Source organism: Pongo pygmaeus, chromosome 12, assembly GCF_028885625.2.
Source record: "Pongo pygmaeus isolate AG05252 chromosome 12, NHGRI_mPonPyg2-v2.0_pri, whole genome shotgun sequence".
Lineage (NCBI taxonomy): Eukaryota > Metazoa > Chordata > Mammalia > Primates > Hominidae > Pongo > Pongo pygmaeus.
In genome coordinates, this window is record NC_072385.2 from 107,246,998 (window position 1) to 107,267,876 (window position 20,879).

General features: G+C 52.9%; 1 protein-coding gene across 1 annotated transcript in view; it reads right to left on the reverse strand.

Annotated features, from left to right (window-relative positions):
• Positions 1–8,495, reverse strand: part of KCNK3 (potassium two pore domain channel subfamily K member 3) — a 43,125-nt gene extending 34,630 nt beyond the window's left edge. Inside the window, exon 1 of the mRNA XM_054476144.1 lies at positions 8,059–8,495. Within this exon, the coding sequence (XP_054332119.1) occupies positions 8,059–8,341 (283 nt within the window). The 5' untranslated portion in view covers positions 8,342–8,495. The remainder of the gene's footprint in view (positions 1–8,058) is intronic.
• Positions 8,496–20,879: the final 12,384 nt, after the last annotated feature.

Genomic DNA, 20,879 nt, shown 5'->3' on the forward strand with positions numbered 1-20,879 from the left:
TTACCACCAGATTCCCAAGGTCTTTTCCAGCTGCAGACGTTCTTTTTCTTAAAACTGTGGTCCACACACCTCATGGCTATTCCCAGATGTCAGGTCTCCAGGTTCTTTAGAGCCTTGCTACTCAAAATGTGGACAATGGATCTGATCCACAGTATCAGTGTCCCTTGGGGGCTTTTTGGAAATGCAGAATCTCAGGCTCTGCCCCAGACCTGCTGATTCAGAATCTGCATTTACACCAGATCAACCAGGTTATTCCCTGCACATTACAGTTTGAGAAGTATTGACTTAGAGAACTCTGCATTGCTGAGCTGGCCTCCTCTGTTCCCTCTGTGGACTGCTTCCTCTATACAGATGGGAGGACTGAGGTACACCAGGGAAGTGTCTGCTCCTTCCATGATCACAGAGCCAGCAGAGACAGAGAGAGTGAGAGAGAGACAGAGAGAGATATGATGATGATGATGGTGATGATGATGATGATGATGATGATGATGGTGATGATGATGATGAAGAGGAAGAAGCAGAAGCAGCAACAGCAAACAATTTGTCTAAGACCTCTCTAGCATGAAGGCCAGCCTCCTGCCCCACACTCCTGGCAGCAACATGGCCCCTTCACTAAGGGATCTTTGCTGTGTCACTGGAGGAAGCGGGGGTAGTAAGGAACTTGCTTTTGTGAAGGGTGAGGATGGGATGTCAGGCCCAGCCAGAGAGGCCACCAGCCCAGGAGAACTGGAGCTGCAGCTCCAGGCCACAGTTGAGGCTGGCTCTAGTAAATGGGAAAGTGAAGCTGTGACTTGTGGCAGTAGCTTGGGGATGCTGGCTTCAGCTGAGGGGAAGGTCTCTGGGAGCCACCTGGGAGCTGCTGTAGCATGGGCAGTTTCTGGACAATGAGAGAACGTGGACAGACAGGGAAGCAGTGGCATCAGCTGGGCGGTTGACTGCTCTTTGTGCTGCCACGAAAGACATTTGTCATGTGGCTCTCTGAGGACCAGAGGCTGGCGGAGGGGTCAGGAAACAGGGCTCTATGCCCAGCTCCGATGATAGCTGTAAGCATCACCCTTTTCCAGCCTGAATTTTAGTCTCCAAACTGTGAACTGAGACGATTGGAGCTAAAATTCTGTTCTCTCTTTGGGCTAAATGCTCTATCCATAGTTCTGAGGGCAAGAGACCCTGAAGCTGAGCCCACAACTGAGTACCCTGCATAGACCCTGGTACCCATCTGCCACCGCTAGCTGTGTTCACATAGAAGGAATCGCAGAGGCTCCATGGGGAGTGGGGGTTGCATGACTCCATGAAGAAATACTCCCTACAGACCTGGGTGCAAGTCCTGGTGCTGTCATTTTATATTTGTAGGGTCCTGCCCAGATTTCTGAACCTCTCTGAGCGTCCTTTTCCTTGACTGTGCAGGATGATGCCGCCTGCCGTCCTCGAGCAGTGTGGAGATTCTGGTGACAGGAAATGTTGTGGACAGCACCCGGCCTGTTACAGACACTTGTCCATTCCCTGTGTCCAAGGTGGAGAGGGAGTGGAGGAGGAAGTGTCCGTGCTGGGTCTCCACTGAGCTTGGCCTAGACCCACAGTGGTCTCAGTTAGAGCCTGGTCTCCACTTGCTTGCGGCTGACTGCAGGGAAATCATTTCTACATTTTTTTTAAATTACAAAATCAACTCACAGATTCACCGTTTGTGCAGCCAGCTGAAAGCTGTTTATAGTGGTGATTTGCACTACATTCATCTGTGCTTGTTTATGTTTGCTTTGAAAATACTTATTGTGTTTGTCCTGTCCCCACTGTGGCCAGGCGTGTGTCTTCTATTTTTGTCCTGTTCTCACCCCCACTCTCTCCGTGCCTCCAGCCCCTAACGGTAATGCGTGGAAATGGGACCTGCAGACAGGAGGCATGGCAGAGTCAGAAAGATCTCTGGCCAAACACGCTCTGTAGTTTCTCCTACCACCGTGTACCTTTCTCCTTGGCTGGCTTTCTTTCTTTCTTTCTTTCTCTTTCTTTTCTTTTTTTTTTTCTGAGACTGAGTCTTGCTGTGTTGCCCAGGCTGGGGTGCAGTGGCACGATCTTGGCTCACTGCAACCTCTGCCTCCCAGGTTTAAGTGATTCTCCTGCCTGAGCCTCCTGCGTAGCCGGGATCACAGGCGCGTGCTACCACACCTGGCTAATTTTTGTATTTTTAGTAGAGGCAGGGTTTCACCATTGTTGGCCAGGCTGGTCTCGAACTCCTGACCTCACGCGATCTGCCCACCTCGGCTTCCCAAAGTGCTGTGATTACAGGCGTGAGCCACCACACCCAGCCCCTGGCTAGCTTTCTGCAAGGTCTGCCCACCTCAGCCTCCCAAAGTGCTGGGATTACAGGTATGAGCCACCACGCCCAGCCCCTTGCTAGCTTTCTGCTCTGAGGAGGAGCAGGAGCCTGGACAGTTAAGGAGACACCAGGCATGGCTGAGGAGTGGGGAGATGGGGGTGGGGAGTGGGATTGGGAAGATAAGGGGAAAGGGTGTGGCAATCTCCTGGCCCTCAGCCTCACTGTTCCCACCTATTAGGAAGCAGCAGAGGTAGCCGTGGGCATGGTAACCCTTGGGAGACAGAGCAGTTCCTTGGTAAGGCAAGTGATAATACACAAACAATAGTATTAATAACAATAATAATGGCAAATTATTAAGTGCCTTCTCTGTACCAGGCACTTTCTTTTTATGATCCCATTTAATCCTAGCAGGCACATATTATTATCCCCACTTTGTAAATGACAAAACAAGCTCAGAGAGATTAGATAATGTGTCCAAGGACATACAGCTAGTGGCGGCAGGGGAATGGGGGTAGGGTGGATTGAGATGAACCCAGGCACTCCAGCTTCCAAGTCAGTGCCTATGTTCCTCCGCTGCCCTGCAGTAATTGTGGGGTCGAAGCATGCCCATGGGCTAGCCTGTGGGCAGGAAGGAAATGCCGACTGAGGTGGGTGCCGGGACTTTCCTAGGCTGGGCTACCCTTCCTTCACCTTGGAAAGTCGAAAGAGGCCTCGAACAATGGAGTGATGAGCTGCCAGAGGCCTGAGTGCTAAGAGAGATGGTGGGGTGTGGGGGACAGGCTGGAGGATGCAGAGAATGCTAGTGTGGGCACCGGAAGGCCTGGCTTCTAATCAGGGTCATACTCTCAACTCCCTGTGTGAGTGTGGACAAGCTGCTCACCTCTCTGGGTGTTTGGAAGATTGCTAATGTCTCCTTCTCTTATTTTAGGACCTCTGGGATTTTGGGGGTGGCAGATCACATCTGTACTTTCCTTCTTGAAAAGGTGTAAAAAGTATAGGTTTCTTCATGAATCACCTGCTTGAGTTCACAGTCTAAGGGTTCTCAGGCCATGTGGTGGGCGACGGGAGGTGGTGCTCAGCTGAGCAAGGCTGGAAGCTGGGGAAAGAGCAGAACAGAAGATTTTCTGCCCCAGCCCCATCAGCAAATCAATCACCTGGTCTCTTTGTTGTTGCCTTAGAGCCAAAAAGATTCCCAGGACCTGCAGTGGGAGAATGGGCACCTGCGAGCCCATGGCAGGTGCCCATGGCGGGTGCTGGGCACAGCTGTGACAAGTCATCTGGTTTGGTCAGGGGCCAGGGTGTGGGAAGCAGCAGGCCTGACTGGAGTGTGCTGGAGCAGGAGGCCCCGTGCTTCTGGGGAGGGCTTTGCTGGGGAAAAGGCAAGCCTTGGCTTCTAGGTTCCCTAGGCTGGAGTGCAATGGTGCGATCTCGGCTCACTGCAGCCTCCACCTTCTGGGTTCAAAGTGATTCTCATGCCTCAGCCTCCTGAGTAGCTGGGACTACAGGCATGAACCACCATGCCTGGCTAATTTTTGTATTTTTAGTAGAGACTGGGTTTTGCCATGTTGTCCAGGCTGGTCTTGACCTCCTGGCCTCAAGTGATCTGTCTGCTTCCGCCTCCACCTCCCAAAGTGCTGGGATTACCGGTGTCAGCCACTGCACCCAGCATGGAATGGGCTCTTGAAATGGAGAAAGAATTCGTGAAAAATTCAGGGCAGGAGAGTCAGGGAGGTCCAATCGAATCTGGGCAAGTGCCGTGCTTTCAAGTCCTGAGGCCATGGGGGAGTCATCTACCCTCAGAGCCTCAGGTTCCTCAGCTGAAAAATGGGGGTAATAATGCCCATCTAGAGAGGTTGGTGAGAGAATTAAATAAGGGAGTACAAATGAAGCGTCTAGTATAGAGCCTGCCACAAAGTAAATAATAAATGTTGGTTGCCATTGTTATGGTTGTTGCTGCTGCTGTTGTTAATAAAAATAATAAATAAGTATCCTGAACAAGTAGAAGGAGTAGGGGACTGGGGGTAAGGTTTTTGCTACCCTCTGACTGTGTGTGATTTCTGTCACCTCTCTGACTCCTTATCTGTAAGAGCAGGGGGTGGTACCAGCTGATCTCCGAAGCCCCTTCCTGCTCTGACAGCCTCTGGGCTATGAATAGATGAGGCTTGGGCCCTGGAGGAGTTTAATGACTCAACAGCTAAAGTGGTTAAGACTTCCTAAGAAATGACTTTCTATTACTGTTGGGTGAACTTAGGGCACCAGCAAAGGAAGGGTTTCCTGGCTGGGAGACCAGGGATAGGGAGCTGGAGGAATCCTTCCAGCCAGTGGAGACGGTGACTAACCAGGTGAATGACTAAGAAAGAACCTGCTGACCTCCAACCAATCAGGGCTGCCCATGAGCACCCTGTGAGCTGGCATCACTAACCACGGCTTGGCTGTGTCAGGCCTGGCTGGGTTTGAGCTTCATAGCATATGGAGGCAAAGGAAGCAGCCAAAAGACCAGCAGGGAAAGAGCACTGGGCTTGGAGTCAGAAGACCCAGCTTCCCACTCTGACTCTGCTGCTTACCAGCTGGGTGACTGGGGGAGCCGCTTCCCTTCCCTGAGCCTTCATGCCTTCATCCATGCAACAGAGCTAACAATACCTGCCCAGCAACTTCGCCAAGTCGTGAAGACTGAGAATCATGACATGCGATGCAAGTGCATTGTGATCACTAAGGTACCAAATGATGGGAGGTGCTGTCATTATTCCATCCCAATGGGACACCCGGTATCTCAGAATGAGACTCATTCATGTATTCAAAGAGGTCAGGTGAACACAGGCTGCTGCCCTTGGGTTTGGGGCCATTATCAGCCTAACTTAGGGCCCCTTCCAACCACCTGATCACAGCCCAAATAGGTTTTTCTTAGAGAAGAGCCCCTGTGGACAGCTTCCAGCAAGGTGGCATAGCTGCAGTGGAAGGCAACACAAAGCCAGGATGGTCAGGTGGGGCAGGGAGGGAGCAGTGCCAGGCTGGGGCCCCCACAGAACCAGGGTGGTGGTCTGATGTTGTCTTTCCTCTTGCCCAGCACTTTATAAATAATCACCAGAACCGCACTCTGTCTGCCTCTCCCCCCATGGCTTTAGCACCTCTCTTGGTGAGGACTGCAAGCACTTTGGGAAACGGCAGGGGTGGAGGGAAGGATGCTGCCCTTTCATTTCTGCACACCTTGAACCCATCAACAGCATTCTGTGTGTGCTCACAGCCTCTGGGTACTATGCTGGCACTTGGAGCACAGAGACAGGAACTGCAGGGCCTGCCCACATGGAGGTTAAGTACAGTGTGGTCAAAGAGACAAAACACTTCACCTATAATGTAAATAACCATTCAAAACAGCCAACAGTGTGTCACCCAGATCATCCTCACAGTGAGACCTGCAGTTGTCCAGAGCAGTGGATTGGGAGGCTTTGAGGAGGAGGTGGGATTTAAGCTGGACCTGGAAGGTTAGCATGGACAAGATAAATAGAAGGTAGAGCCAGGTGCAGTGGCTCACGCCTGTAATCCCAGCACTTTGGGAGGCCCAGGTGAGAGGATCGCTTGAGGCCAGGGGTTTGAGGTTGTGCTGAACTATGATTACACCACTGCATTCCAGCCTGGGTGAGACAGAGTGAGACTCTTTCTCTCAAAAAAAGAAAAAAGAAAAGAAAAAGGGTAGAGAAAAAGGCATGCCAGACAGGCATACTTAAGGTATTTTCAGAGGACAGGTTGGCAGCTATCGAGAGGGATCACATAAGTAAGAAGTGAGACATGAAGTCAGACATAGAGGTTGGAGCCAGGTATGGAGATCCTCAAAATTTGAGAGAAGGAGCATAGACCAGATTCCATGGACAGTGGAGAGCCACTGAGGGATTCCAAGAAGGGAATTGGTTTGGTGACAGCTGAGTTTTTCTTTCTGGCAGCATTGTCCAGGGGAGCATGCCTTGTTGTGGGGTAGGCAGGGAGGTCAGTTGGGAGGTTACTATGAAGCTGGCGACCATGGGCCTGAGAAGGAAAGGGGACACGCGTGAAGGCTTGATGTGTGGAAAAGAGGGAGAAAGAGAGTCCGAGGATGTTCAGTCTGATTTTTCTGATTCTCCAGACGCTAAACAGCTACTGAAACCCTGGCAAATAGTAGTGGGGTGTGAGAGTGGAAGAGACTGCAGACCAAATCTGGGCTGGTCTTTTTCAGGAAGCGGGCTCCTCTTTGGGCAGACCTAAGTCTCATCATCCTTTCCTAAACTCACAGGATCAGTAGGACCCAGAGGTGCCCCAGCTGGGCCACATCCACTCCCAGGGCCCTTTCCTCCCTCTTCCAAGAGAAGAATCCAGAAACGACACAGCATAGCTCCCCATGGTCCCCAGGGAGCCGTAGATTCTTGGAACAGCGTCCTGCAGTGGATCGACCGCAGGAAGAGCGTCTAGTCCTGCCTTTTGCTCCCTCAGACCCTGTTGACTCCCAGGAAAACAATGCCATCTTCATGGGCTGTGCTAAGTGGCAACGAACCCCTGGGAGTCTGACCAAGGCAGGGAAGGGGACTAGGGAGAGGAGAGGGAACAGTAAAGACAGAAGAAACTGCTTCTGGAGGCATCTCAATGGGCTTTGGGGGAAGGTGGGGTTCATCTCAGAATCCAAGCACGTCAGGGCTGGGGAGGAGCTCTTGAGATCATTTTGGCCACCCCTCCTCGTCTGGAGGTGAGCCTGAGACCCAGGCAGGGGAAGGGACTTGCCCAAGGTCATATAGCATGGTAGTGATGGAGTTGGGCTGGAATCGTAGGGTGTTGGGGACAGGTAAGGTGTTACTCCCGTCTGGACAGTTTTGAATAGCACCACCGAGGGCCTGGCTAGAGATTCCTTTCCTGGGCAACGTTTGTTCTCTCTCTCTCTCTCTCTCTCTCTCTCTCTGTCTGTCTCTGTGTGTGTGTGTGTGTGTGCCCGCCCTGTGTGTACCCTGTGAGTGCCTGTGTATCTGTGTGCGTGTGTGCCTATGCCTGTGTTGTCTAACAGTCTGGGTGTACGTGTGGCCTCCTACATGGTGATCTGCTCTGGCTTGGAAAGAAGAACTGGGGTCATTCCTGTGAGGTGACTGTTTTGCTGGGACAGCAGAGAAGAAGGCTGACAAGGCCAGATCTGGCTTCCCGCACCGGTTCTGCCGCTCTGAGAAAATCACAGGCACTGACTGGTGGTGACCAAACTCCTGGAGCTGAAACACGCAGACACACGTACACTCACAGCCGCCGTTATAGGGTGGCCCCGAGTGCCCCGAAGTGCCGCATTCCGGCATCCTCATGCCTCCCCGGAGCCCAGCAGGTGTAGACCTGCTAGGCTGTGGAAGCCGATCCGCAGGGATACGGAGCAGTGGCGCGCTCCCGCCGCTCACACTCAGCGCCCTGTTCCAGGGCCTGGCCCGGCCACACCCCTCCTGCCCGAGCCTCCGCCGGTCGTCCCTGCCCCTCTCACACACTTCGGAGTCCCTGGGGGCCTATGCAACATGGCAGGGCCAAGTTAGAGCTGGCCCGGCCGGAGAGTCAGGTCCGGAGCCAGGAATCGACGCCTCCCCGAGTTCCGTCCCCGCGGAGCACACACGCCAGGCTGAACTCGGGTTTCTGCGAGCGCAGGGTTCCGCGCCCAGCCCCTCTCGGGGGAGCCCCCGCCCCCGGCCCCAGCCGGCCCCGGACGACTCCCGGAGCCCCGCGCCCAGTCCTGGGTTCCCGCTCCCCGCCCGGCGAGCCGTTACCGATGGTGGTGATGACGGTGATGGCGAAGTAGAAGGAGCCGGCGAAGCGCCACTGCACGCCGGCCTTGTGCGGCTTGAGGCGCAGCACGACGCGCTCCAGCTCCTCGTAGCCGCCCTGGCTGAGGTTGTAGCGCGCCCGCAGCTCCTGCTGCCGCAGCTCCAGCCGCTGCCGCTCGATCAGCTCGGGCTCCGACTCCAGCGCGTCGAAGACCGCGGCGCCCACCAGCAGGTAGGTGAAGGTGCACACGATGAGCGCCAGCGTGCGCACGTTCTGCCGCTTCATCGTCCCGCCCGGGCCGCTGCCGGCCCCCCGGCGCCCCCGGCCCACGCCTCGGCCCCAGCCGCCGCTGCTACTGCCCCGGAGGCGGCCTGGGGCATGGCTGCGCTCGCCGCTCTCCGCGCCGGGCACCCGCTCCGCGCCCGGGGCCGCCGCCGCCGCCGCCGCCGCCGCGGAGCTGTCCCTTCAGCACCACCCACCGCCCTCCTCCGCCCGGCCCCGCGCCCGCCCCCCGCCCCCCGCCCGCAGGCCGCCTCCTCCCGCCAGCCCTCCCGCCCAGCCAAATAAGGACTGGGGAGACGCGCCGAGGAGGGAGGAGGGGGGCTGGCGGAGGGGACGGGAGGGGCGGCCGCGGGAGAGCCCGGGCAGGACAGAGAGAGAGAAAGAGAGAGAGAGAGCGAGCCCGGGAGACAGAGAAAACTAGACAGCGAAACGCTGATAACTACGGAGAATGGGAGAAAGGCAGTGTAGGACTGAGGGAAGGGGGCTGTGTGACAGAGGAGGAGATAAAATCAGAGGTGCACTCAGACAGAAAAAGAAGAGAGGCGGGCAGAAAAATACAGAGCAAAAGATGGAAACAGAGAGAGCAACAGACTGAGACAGAGAGGCCTGGATTGCTGGAGATAAACTAATGACAGAGAAACAGACAGGAAGGCAAGGAAGGCAGAGCGAGCCCCTCCCCACCCCACCCTCCATCCTCATCACAGCATATTGCAGCCAGGAGGCACTTGGGGCCTCGCTGTCCTGCCCTTATCCTATGGATGAGGAAATGGAGGCCCAGAGAGGTCAAGTGACACGCATGGGCATGCAGTGATTTCGTGACAGCACTGGGACTCAGCCAAGCGTTCCTTCCTCCCAGGCCACACTCCTTCCTCCCTTGGGCCAGACTCTGGCTGTCTTGGAAGCAGGCAGGGCCCAGCTGTGGACCTGGGCACACATGAGCTGACACCCAAGGGAAAGCCCTGTTCTCAGGCAATGTGTGCCTTCCCAGGTCAGCACAGTTCTTGGAACTGGCTGAGAAGGCACAGGCTGGGAGTCTAGGCCTCCTGCTTCGCTCCCAGGGGCTTCTAGGCTGTCCCGACTCCCATGGTTCCTGTCCTGCACCCGTGCACCAGGCTGGGCACAGGCTGAGCTGCCAGAGATAGCACCTGCCACCACCTTAGGGCATCCCAGCAGAACCGGGATCTAGCTGGAATTGGGCAGGTGGGGCCCAGAGCAGGAGGCTCACTGGCAGACTGTGGGAACTGGGGCAGGAGAGGGGGTCCCTATGCCTCAGTTTCTTCATTTGTCAATATGGTGGCTATGGTGGTGAGGTGGGAAGGGCAGTGGAAACTCAGGCATTACTGACCCTCTCAGAGCCTTGTTTCCTTATCTTTTCAACGAGGTGTCATAGCAGATGATCCCATAGGCCTTGCCCAGCTCCAAACAACTCCAGACTTGGATGGGCTGAGTGAGCAGAATGATTGGAATGCAAATCTCAGTGCCAAGGAGGGTTAAAAAGTCCTTCACAGGACCCTGGCATGGGCCACGCAGAGAGACAGGGAAGAGACACCAAGGCCCCTGACTGAGAGCAGACTCAGGAGGCAGTCAGCCAGAAGCTGGAGCACTATCTACGCACAGGCTGGGCTGACCTGTCACTGCCGGACACTACACTCCTCCAAAGACACCCCAGAAGTGCCACCAACCCCTTCATTCCTTCAACAAGTATTTATTAAGCATCTGTTGTGTGTCAGGGATTCATCATCTCTGGTCCTCACCACAATCCTGAAAGGTAGGTGTGGTCATGCCTATTTTATAGATGGGGAAACTGAGGCTAAAGGCAACATAGAGAATCAGTAAATTTCACTCAGCTGGGAAGAAGCTTCAGTCTGTCTGCCTCTTAAGCCCATGCTCTTTGCCATGACTCCTTGAGTCTCTCTTTTTTTTTCAATTTGTAAAGTGGAATAGATAATAATATTAGCTCTACCCACATCTTGAACCATTTGTTTTGAGAGATCAAAGAAGAACACATGTGTGCACATCAGATGATATGAGGCTCTCTAATGACTTCAGAGCCCGATGGGAGGGTCCTACATTTATAGCACCATGTTCCCCCTCCCCCTTCAAGGGAAGATCTTTGTTTCTTTGCAGGCACAGAATTTCTGGTCTTGTCCTCTGACCAGCAACTCAGCCTATTGCAGGCTTTTCCCCTTTGCATCTTCTGGCTCCCTGGAAGGAAAGTACTGCCTTTCCCAGCTTCTCAGAGGTGAAGGTACAAGTTAGGTTCTATGTATTTCTGATGTATTGGCTCCTGGCGACAGTCACCCCAGAAGCCAATTCCCCCAAAGCCTGTCTAGATGAGCAAGAGGGTTGCTAGACCAGGTTTTCAAGGTGAAAAGGCTGTGTCCAGGTTCTGCTTGCTTGTGACTGCCAGGCCAGACAGCTGTACCGATGAAAGGTGATATTATGAGCGAAAGAGCTTTGGAAAAGGGAAGAAGCTGTCTTTAGGGGCAGGGCATATATTATTAATCATGATGAAGCTTTTTCTCTGAGCACTTCAATACTGAAAGGACCTTTAGAGATCATTTAGCCCAACCTTCTTGTGTTACATATGAGGAAACTGAGGCCCAGAGAGTAGGAAGAGTGTTGTCCAAGGTCACACAGTGAGTGAGGGGGGAACAGGACTCATGTTCCAAGGCTGGTACTTTCTTGTTGCACCTGTTACGTGTGGGACCAGGGCACCTGTCGGTGGGGAGACCCTGAAGCCCAGAGGGCAGCCTGGGTCTCCTTCTTCCTGCCCCTCCTCTCTCCTTCTCTTGGGGAGAAGGTTCTGGAGTAGGAGCCGTGTTGGTACCAGTCTAGGTTTCTGAGTAGTCCCTGGGACTTGTAGGCAACCTGGGTCAGATTGTGCCAAAGATATATCAGCTTATCCCATTTCTTCCCATCCTGGGCTCCTTAGACCTGACTGTGCCTGCCCAGTGTCAACCTGTCTCTGCCACCTGTTTGCTCTGGCATTGGGGGCCAGTCGCCCCTTCTCCTTGGGGCTTGCTGCACATCCATCAGTGGAGGGGTCTGGACCAGGAAATGTCTACACTCCCTTCATTTATAGCATCCCATGACCTTCCCGGACTCTGTTTCTCTAGTTCTCCCAATAATCAGACAAAAAGAGGAAATAGCACTACTTTTAAGATTCTAGTTTGTGAGGAAAGGGACACAGAGTTAGGTAGGATAAACTAAACAGAATGTGTCATTAGTTACTATATTTTTTGTATACTAACATCATACACAATTATTAACCAGCTTTATCTTCCAGTCCATTCCTCTCTAAGTTCTAAACACATCCAAGTATTTCCATGCTTCACATGTCTCATGTGGCTCCCATAACCTGGGATGCTGGTGCCTCCTTGCCTTTCCCATCTGTCTGTTGAGCTCCTATTCAGGCTCCAAGGCCCAGCTTAAAGACCACTCCCTCCATGAAGCATTTCTCAGTTTCCTCTGATCAGAACCACTGGCTCTTTTTGTGCTTCCGCAGCACCCTGTCTAAGCATCAACTCAGCAGGTATTCCTCCTGCCTGGAAGATTAGCTGTTCTTTCATGTCCGTCTTCCCTGCTGGCTCATTATCTTCTCCAGGGTGGAGGAAACCCTTCTCACTCATGCTACTCTCCCCGCAGTGCTTTGCACCTTAGAGCTGCTCCACATGTTTCCTTGGGTGACTCACTCAAATGAAGGCTTTAAGGAACTCTATACCTGACTTAGAGACCATCAGTGTCAGAGGGAGAGGGGCACAGATGGCTGAGTCTGCCCGCAGAAAAACCCTGGCAATCTGCTTCTGTGGATCTCTGAAGAGAGATAGTTCTAAAGCTGGAACAAGCCCTGTCTAGCTTAGGAGAGGAGGATAAAGGCAGATGTGTGTCCCAAGGCCCAAGGAAGCATGTGGGAGACAGCATTGAACTAGGAGCCCAGAGGCTGGAGTTTGGTCCCAGTGCTGCCATCAACTACCACCAACTAGTTGGGTGGACTCGGGAAACTCACGTGGCCTCTATGTGTCTCAGTTTCCTTTTCTACAAGACAAAAGCGTTGGCTGTATCCAAAGGTCCCTTCCTGCTCTGACATTCTGGGATGTTAACGAGAGCCCTGGCCATTTGACCAGCAGTGGTCATTGGACAATGGCCAAGAATGTGGCCGGAAGGATGAGAGACCCAAATACTTCCCCGTCCATTGCTTTCCAGCCCCATGTATTGGCAGTTTGGCTGGAGGATGGGGGCAGGATCAATGAGGTAGGACCCTGAGTCAGACAAGGTGAAGTTCAGATCCTGACTCCATCAGTTCCTAGACCAGATCCTCACGTGAAATTCAAGTTCGTTCTGTTTAGAGCAGACCATAAGCTCCTGTAGGGCAGGGGTAGGGCCTTACTCATGTCTGTAACCCACAGCTCCTGGCACAGCAACTGACACAGAGAAGGTGTTTGTAAACACCCCTCTATTTGGTCCAGTTGGCCTGGTGGGCTCAGGTGGGTCGGTAGGGCCTGGGGCCCATGGTTCGTGTAGGAGGCAGGGTCCAGAGCCATCTTGACATGAAGCCAGGGACAGGCCTGAGAAGGGGAAGAGAAGCCCAGAAGCTGCTGCAGAAAAGCCCGGGAGGACATTGCTGACACCGAGCGCTGCGCCAGGGATCATGGTCTCTGACTGCAGGTTGATCAGATTTAGGGTGCTTTGGGTATGATTGGGGATGTTTCTTGGTGTATCTCTGTAGGGAGAGAAGTCAGGGGATTAGCCTGGTTTTATGGAGCATAACTGGTCCCAGTGCAGCCGGCTTGCGTTTGTCAAGAGACGCTATTTGTTTAACATCTCAAGCCCAAATCAAACACAAAAGGCAACTGTTAACAAAGAGAGGCTCTGCGGGCTGTCGGGGAGAGCACACGGGGCTGGGAGGTTGGACACCTGGCCCTGTTCTTAGCCCTGCCCAGTCATGCCGTGGGATGGGGAGAAAGGGTTCTCACCTGGGAATGAGGGGTCAAATTCAAAGATCTGTGAGGCCAGCCCTAGGCTGGGACTGGGCTTGGCTCTCCTACTAGTGAGAGTGAGGAACAGCAGGGCTTTGTGGAGTTGCTGTGGGGTCAGGCTTGCTCCTGCTCATAGCAGCCATGGACAGCATGAAGCCGTAGCCCTTATTTCACAGTCTGCATCCCCCATGTGTGATGAACCCTTGCCCCTAGAGTGGCCTCCTAAGTGGCCTCCGTTTCCCTGAGCCTGTGATGAGCATCCTTGTGTATGCGTGCTTAAGGATCTGCAGGGAATTGTTCAGTGGCCACAGTGCTTATGCCCGCTGAACTGGCCCCCAATGCCACAGCAAACATGTGGCAGAGACAGGTTGACACTGGGCAGGTGCAGGCATGTCACTAAATACTGCCGGGCTGTCTTTGGCATGGCTGTCTTGGTTTTCATTCTCCCCAGCAGTGCACAAGATTCCCGCTCTGTCCTCACCGGCACTGGGATGATTCACTTTTCTGACTTTATTTACCATTTGTGTGCCTCCCTCCCCACTTTCTACTCATCTCACCCTCTTCCCCCTTTACCTTTCCTCTTCAATGCCTTCCCCTTCCCACACTTGGGGCAGGGGCTGGGACAGACCCAGCCATTACTGGGGTTTTAGGAAGGCCAGCAGGTGATACAGAGCCAGACCTGGGAGGAAATCAGCCTTTGTTCTCCAGCCTGGAGTGTGTGTGTGTGTCTCTGTGTGTGTGTCTGTGTGTGTCTGTGAGTCTGAGAATTTCAGCTTCAGTCCTTGTCTCCTCTTCCCCCCTGCTTCTGTCTCCTGGCCCTTTGCGTTTTCCCCTCCATGCCCAGTCTTCTCTGTATTTGGCCAAGGATCACAGAGTAATTAAAGCTGGAGAAAAGCGTAGAACGCCCAGTGCCCATGAGGAAACTGAGGTCTGGCAAGGGGAGTGAACACCTCCAGGCCTCACGTCTATGCTACTTCCTAACCGAATACCACAAGATAAGCTCGCTAAACTCGCCCTCTTCCCACTGCAAGAATTAAGTCCCTTAAGCTTGTCCTCTGCAGAGGTTCTGGAGTGGCCACAGCTTGTATTTCCTGACAAACACATTGTTGCTAAGGAAGAAAGTGAGCCCAGAGATCGTGTCAACAGCCTCACAAATCTTGAAATCCTTCTGTGCAGGTTTATGGCTTCTGAGAAGCAAGCAGAGGCAGCGTGTTCTCAGCACCGAATGCAATAATTACAAGAACACTTGCAATGATTAATCAGCCCGTGCGTATTGAGTGGTGCCTCTGAGCACACACGGTAGTGTGTGTCTGTGTGTGTGTGTGTTGGGGGGGGGGGAGGCAGGGGAGAGGGCAGCAGAGGAGACTGCTACTGGTGAGCAGGCTGCAGGTGTTCTTCCCTCAGTGGACAGGCTCAGGCAGCCACGATGGTGCTCCTTGGGTAGTGTCATGTTCTGCTAGGGCTGTAGTTGTTTCTGCCAAGGGAGGAATCTTGACACCTGTGGCCCCCACTGCTGGGCTCCAGACCAGCATGCTGGGAGGAAGGAATTGACAAACAGAAGCAGGTTCCAGGCCTGTCAACCAGATTAACGAGGGGCCTTGCCAGCATGATGTACGTGGCACAAAGGAGGGGCCTTGGGATGTTCAGCCAGAAGAAAAGATGCAGGGGACATGAGAGCTATCACCTGAGGAGGGATTGGCTTTCCTCTGTGTAGTCCAGAAGGGGCCAGTGATCTGTGGGGATGATGCAACAGGGAAAGAGCTTTCAGTTCAACATAAGATGGAACATTCTCCATGTCCCTGAAGAAGGAGTGAGCTTTCCAGGATGGTGATGAGCACTTGGTCACCAGAGGTATGCAAGCACAGTTTGGGTGGCTTGAGGCTGTGTTAGAAGGATCCTAGGAACTAGCAGAGTGCCTGGCACATTGCAGGTCTGCAAGGATTGCCTTTTGACTTGACTGTTGAATATTTTGAGTTTGGGGCTGGTCTAGATGCCCTTTGTGGATTTGTTGGGCTCAGTTTGACATTTATGGAGCAGTCTGTCTATGCCAGACTCTATCCCTCCCACCTGGAAATGCTGTATTCCCTGGCTCCAGGCCTCAGGAAGGGATGCATCTGGAGTTCTTGCATAGCCTCCACAGCAGTGCTTTCTTCCAGCTCTCCAACCCAAACCAGAAGCCCACCCACATACACTGTACACCCTGTTACCTGCAGAGGGAGGTCCATCACGCACAGGTTGCAGTGAGGGCCTGGAGGCCCTGGACTCCAGCAAGGGAAATGGGCCTCTGGCAGGCTAATTACTGGGAGCTGATACTACTAAGCAGATAGCTCGCTCTAGGCAAAGCAATTACATCTAATCAGCCCCTTGCAGCGGTCCAAAGGGATAGCCGTTTGAGCCAGACACATGCGCGAGTAGGAGCATCAGAGCAGCCTGAGGTCCAGGCCTGGGCAGGCTGGTCTAAGGCCAGGGGCTGCTCAGAAAGCAGTTCCCTGGCCCCTTCCACAGGCTTCCCGGATCTCAGAGCACAGTGCACTGTAGAAACAGTATCAAAGGGGCACTCAAAGACCTGGGTTGAGGCTTGGCTCTGCCACAAAGGAGCTGAATTTCACTGAGGAGAGCACTTCTCTATTCTGAGCCTCAGTTTCCCTATCTGTCAAACAAATAGGATGGACTAGAGAAGATCCATTCTAATCTTGAAACTCTGGTCTATCCAGCCCAGCTGGCTTGAATTCTGGTTCAGGTTAAAGTGAGCTGACCGGCTAGAGAAAAACCTGTTTGAAATCCCCAAACACACAACACACACACTACAAGATCTAATTATTCAGACCGTGTTTTAAAAAATAACTCAAATAACACATTTTTAAAATAAAAATACAGATGTCCTGGTAGTATTCTTCTTTTTCTGTAGAAATTTTATGAAATGTGTGTTCCCCCAAAAACAGCTGTGATATTTTGGACCATGATTTAGTGGCTTCGGAGTCCTAGATTTGTCGAGGAAGTTGGGTGGGTCATGTTAGAGTGTTAACAGACGGGAAGGGGGGTCCCTGGAAATGAAGGGTGATGAGCATGATGGAAAGAGATGAGGTGTGGGCCACGATGGCATCTGTTCTATCCACGCTGCTTCACATGGCATTCTCCTTTTCCAGAGGAAGAACTCCCTGGAAGATTTTCTGAATGCTGCCCCCTCCCCATGCTGAAGGGGGATTTTAAACAGAAGTTCTAGAACTCTGGATCAGTACCAAACAACTGATGTGAAGCAAACTCACCAGATGGGCAGCCCAGTGGAAGGGACCAGAAGGCAAGAGGCCTCTGTGGTGACCTTGGGCAGGCCACAGCCCTTCTCTGAGCCTCAGTTTCCCCTCTATAAGTGAGAAAATGGAGACAGCAATGTCTGCATAGCCCACCTCACACAGGGGTGGGGAGACTGCCAGTGTGAATGTGAAACTAATATAATATTTTGTTAAAAGGTGAGAATGTTATTAATAGCTGGGCTTCAGGTCTCCCTCTCCAACCTCGCCCTTCTCTCTGTTTTGATGGTTTTGAGAGCCAGCTGGCCTTGCTGGAGCAGACGGTGGGAACTACCTGACTTTTAGCTTTTTCTGGCCTTGGTGATCTCAGATGCCTCAGAAGCCTCAGTCTGTCCTCAAAGAAGAGCCCTGGTGCTGATTGGCAACCATTGGCCTTGCTGAGCGACACACAACCTTTGGGTGGTATTTAGTGGGAGTGGGGCAGGGGGCAAGAAGCAACCCTGATTCAGAGACTGGGGCTGGGGAGAGCGGATTCTCCTGGATCAGGCCCAAAAGAGAAGAAAAGGAAGGAGGCAGGATGTGGGGGCTGGAGCACAGAGGCAGGCCCGGGCTGTCCTGCTCCTCCGCACCCAGCACTAACCATTCACCGAGAAAGAGGCTGTAAAGAAGATGCCACTTTATTCCCCATCTTTTTCAGAGTGTGATGGGAGAGAAGGCTAGACTGGATGCTTGCTGGAAAGCCTCAAGGGTTGGTCAAAGAAACCTGCACTGCCACTTGGAGGCAGCTGGGGGACATGAAGGTGTTTGGGCAGGGGTATGACATCATGAGCTCCTGGCTTTGTTGGCTCTGCCTGGCCTGGGTTCCTCGGTTGGTCCTCCATGCCATGCACCATTCACCGAGCTGGCCTCTCCGGCTGCACGCCCTATTGCTCCCCTAGGGCTCCTTGGACCTGCCATTCTGTATTCTTTGCAGTTCCTCCAAATACCAGCCTCTTTCTTGCCTTTATGCCAGAAATACACATTGCACCACATACATATGTGAATGCACTTAGTGCTCCCAACCACCTTAGCAATGGCAGCATTCCTAGCTGACAGATGAGGAAACTGAAGCTTCCAGTGAAGCAACTTGTCTAAGTTTTCATAATTAAATAGACAGCATGGCCAGGCTCGGTGGCTCATGCCTGTAATCCCAGCACTTTGGGAGGCTGAGGCAGGCAGACGACTTGAGGTCAGGAGTTTGAGACCAGCCTGGCCAACATGGTGAAACCCTGTGTCTACTAAAAAAATACAAAAATTAGCCAGGTGTGGTGGCAGGCACCTGTAATCTCAGCTACTCAGGAGGCTGAGGCACCAGAATCGCTTGAACCTGGGAGGTGGAGGTTGCGGTGAGCCGAGATGACGCCACCGCACTCTAGCCTGGGTGACAGAGTGAGACTCGGTCTTAAATAAATATATAAATAAACAAATAAACAAACAAACAGATGACAGATCTGGGACTGAAACCCAGATAACTCTGACTCCCAAGTGTGTGCTTTGCCATCTGTGCCACACTCCCTCATTAGAAAATGGTGGGGGCCAGAGCTATCAATGACAGGGAGTAAAACAGAAGGTGCTGGCAACACTGGGCCTGGCACATAGTGAGAGCTTAGGAAAATACTGGTCACATGCATGAATGAGTAGATCAGAGAGGAAGGCTGTTGGGAGGGCCAGGACCCAGCACCTGGATTCACCCAGGAGGAACCTATGCTTAACTTGGAATAGGAAGTATGTAGAGCTGTGGGTGATGCCAAGTGACTTGAGCTTGCAAAGGGACTGCGAGAGAAGACTGCCAGTGAATGTGCTAGTGACCCATGTGAGGTGGAGATGAGGGAGAGGAAGAGTTGTCCATGGCCCAACCTGACATCCAGCCCAAGCAGGGACTCATAAGGATCCCCATATCTGTGCACAAGTTAAAGGATGCTTTTGAGGCTTTGAGCCGGGTGCCTGGAGAAGATCTGTGTCTCCAGGGCACCCAGTGATTTGAAGGGACAGAGACCATCCAACCACATGGACAAGGTTGGTCATGGTGTTGGGTCACCATGGGGAGGCCTGGGGTACTCAGACTCTGAGCTTCACAGATCTCAGATGATCCAAAGATGATGCCCTCCAGCGATCCATGGAAACTACAGCAAGTCAGGGAGATGGAGATCAGCTGGGAGGCAGTGCTCAGGCGGAAGGGCACGATGCTTTTGGGAGATGGAAAAAGTGATGTCGTTAAGGAACAATGTGGGCCAAAGGAATGAGCTGTAACTTGCTGGATCCAAAAGAACAATTGGGAAAGCTGCTGCCAGAGGCCCACGGGTGTCTGACGATGGCCTGACACTGCCCTGGGGGAGGGACCAAGGCCCAGCCCAGGGGCTGGAAGGAAATCACCCCATAGGTTCTGTGGTCCCTTTCTGTCCCCTAACACCATGCCAAGCAAACCTTCTGGTCTATTAATAAATATTTGATGAATTGAGTTAAGGCAGGACTCCCGGCCAAAGAATTCTGCCCTGCTTTCCCAGAGGAGACCTAAGGAGGCAGCACAAGGCTGAGGAAGGAGCTCAAGCTCTGGAGTCGGCACCTCTGGGTGGGGTCTGCCCTGCCTCTTTTTCTTAAAGTGGGGTTCCTGGCCCCATCTGCCTCAAGAGGATGGCAAGATTAAGGGAGATAAGGGAAGCTGCAGTCATTACAGTAGGACTGGCATGCCACAGCCCTCTGTTCCCTCTTTTCTTGATAAGGGCTGGAAACCAACCCCTGCCAGAGCCCGGGAAGGAAGCTAGCCTGAGGCTTAGATGATCTGCTTGGGTGACAGGGACTGCCAAGGGAGGAATCCTGACACCCATGGCCCCAGCTGCTGGGCTCTGGACCAGCATGCTGGGAGGAAGGAATTGACAAACAGAAGCAGGTTCCAGGCCTGTCAACTAGATTAATGAGGGACCTCACTAGCATCTAACCTGGGGTTGGGGGGTGGGCTGTGGAAGGACTGAGTTGATGAGAGGCAGGCAAGAGCCTTATCAGGACTCAGAAGTCTAGAATCTTGAAACGAGCACCACAGGGAACTTGCATGTGGTGCAGGAGGTCATCTGGGCTGAATTCCCATTTAACAGGTGACAGAACAGAGGCCCAGAGTGGGGAAGGGCAGAGAGCTAACATGATGATGGCGCCAACACTTGATTGAGCTCAAAACCCATTGCTGAGTTTCCTAATAAGAAAAATTGAGGCCTAGCAAAGGGATGATGGTATTCCAGGCAAAGGCCAGGGCCCTGGACTGGAGCAGATACTCATGTTGACCTTGGGAATCTGGAGGAACTGGGACCTGCTTTTTTGTTGTAGTCAAAATTTCTGGGAACCCAATTAGCCCTGGGTGAGGGTGCCAGCTTACCTTGTGCTACCCTGGGGAGTCCAGCCTTCTGCAAAGGGGAATTCTCTTTCGGGATTTTTGGGGCCAGGAAGCTACTGAGTCTGATGGGCTGGGACCCCAGGAGGTGGTTGGTCTCCAGTGGCTTGACGTAGGTTGGTGGGGACCACAGATGGCCACACCAAGGCCTCTGTCCACCTACCAATGCTGACCTTAGAAATACACTCTCATGTTTGCCCCAAAACTCAGCAGTTGTAAGAGCATAGCCAGTGCAAATATGGCCCCACAGCCACCCCCATTTTTCCAAGGAGGAAAGGTCACTCCAAGTTTCACCCACACAGTAGATGGGGAAGATGGGATTCCTGGCGAGTTCTCCACAACACTCTACTGTCTATGTATCTTCCCCCTCTCTCTGCTTACACCTCAGAGCCTCCCTCAGAGCTTATTGTCCTCTCTCAGTTGCCAGGCCAGGTCCCCTAACTTCAACTGTGAATCCTGCTTCTCATCTCCTGTGTCTGAGCCCTTTTGCTCTTGGGTTGGACAAACAACCCTTGGGAAGAGGGATAGAAAGGGAAGCCCCAGGCCTTTGTATGGAGGAAAACTGAGGCATGGAGCTGGCCTGAGTAGAGACCAGGTTCCAGGCATCCCTGTCCTCAGGTCCAATAAAAGAGGTCTAGAGCTTCAGGGATAGACCGAGGCCGAAAAATGCAGATCTGTTTTCTTAAGCTCCCAGCTGGGGCTGAGAACAACAAATCCTCTTTGAATAAAACAGAAAAGGGATTTAAAAAAAATCAAGATATTAACCTTCTGAAACTGGATCCCCCCACCCCCATGTAGATTAACTGCTTTCCTAAGCATTTTTTTTTTTTTTCTATAAACATCTTAATTCATGTCGACATCATGGCCATCCTGGATTACGGATGGATGGAGAGACA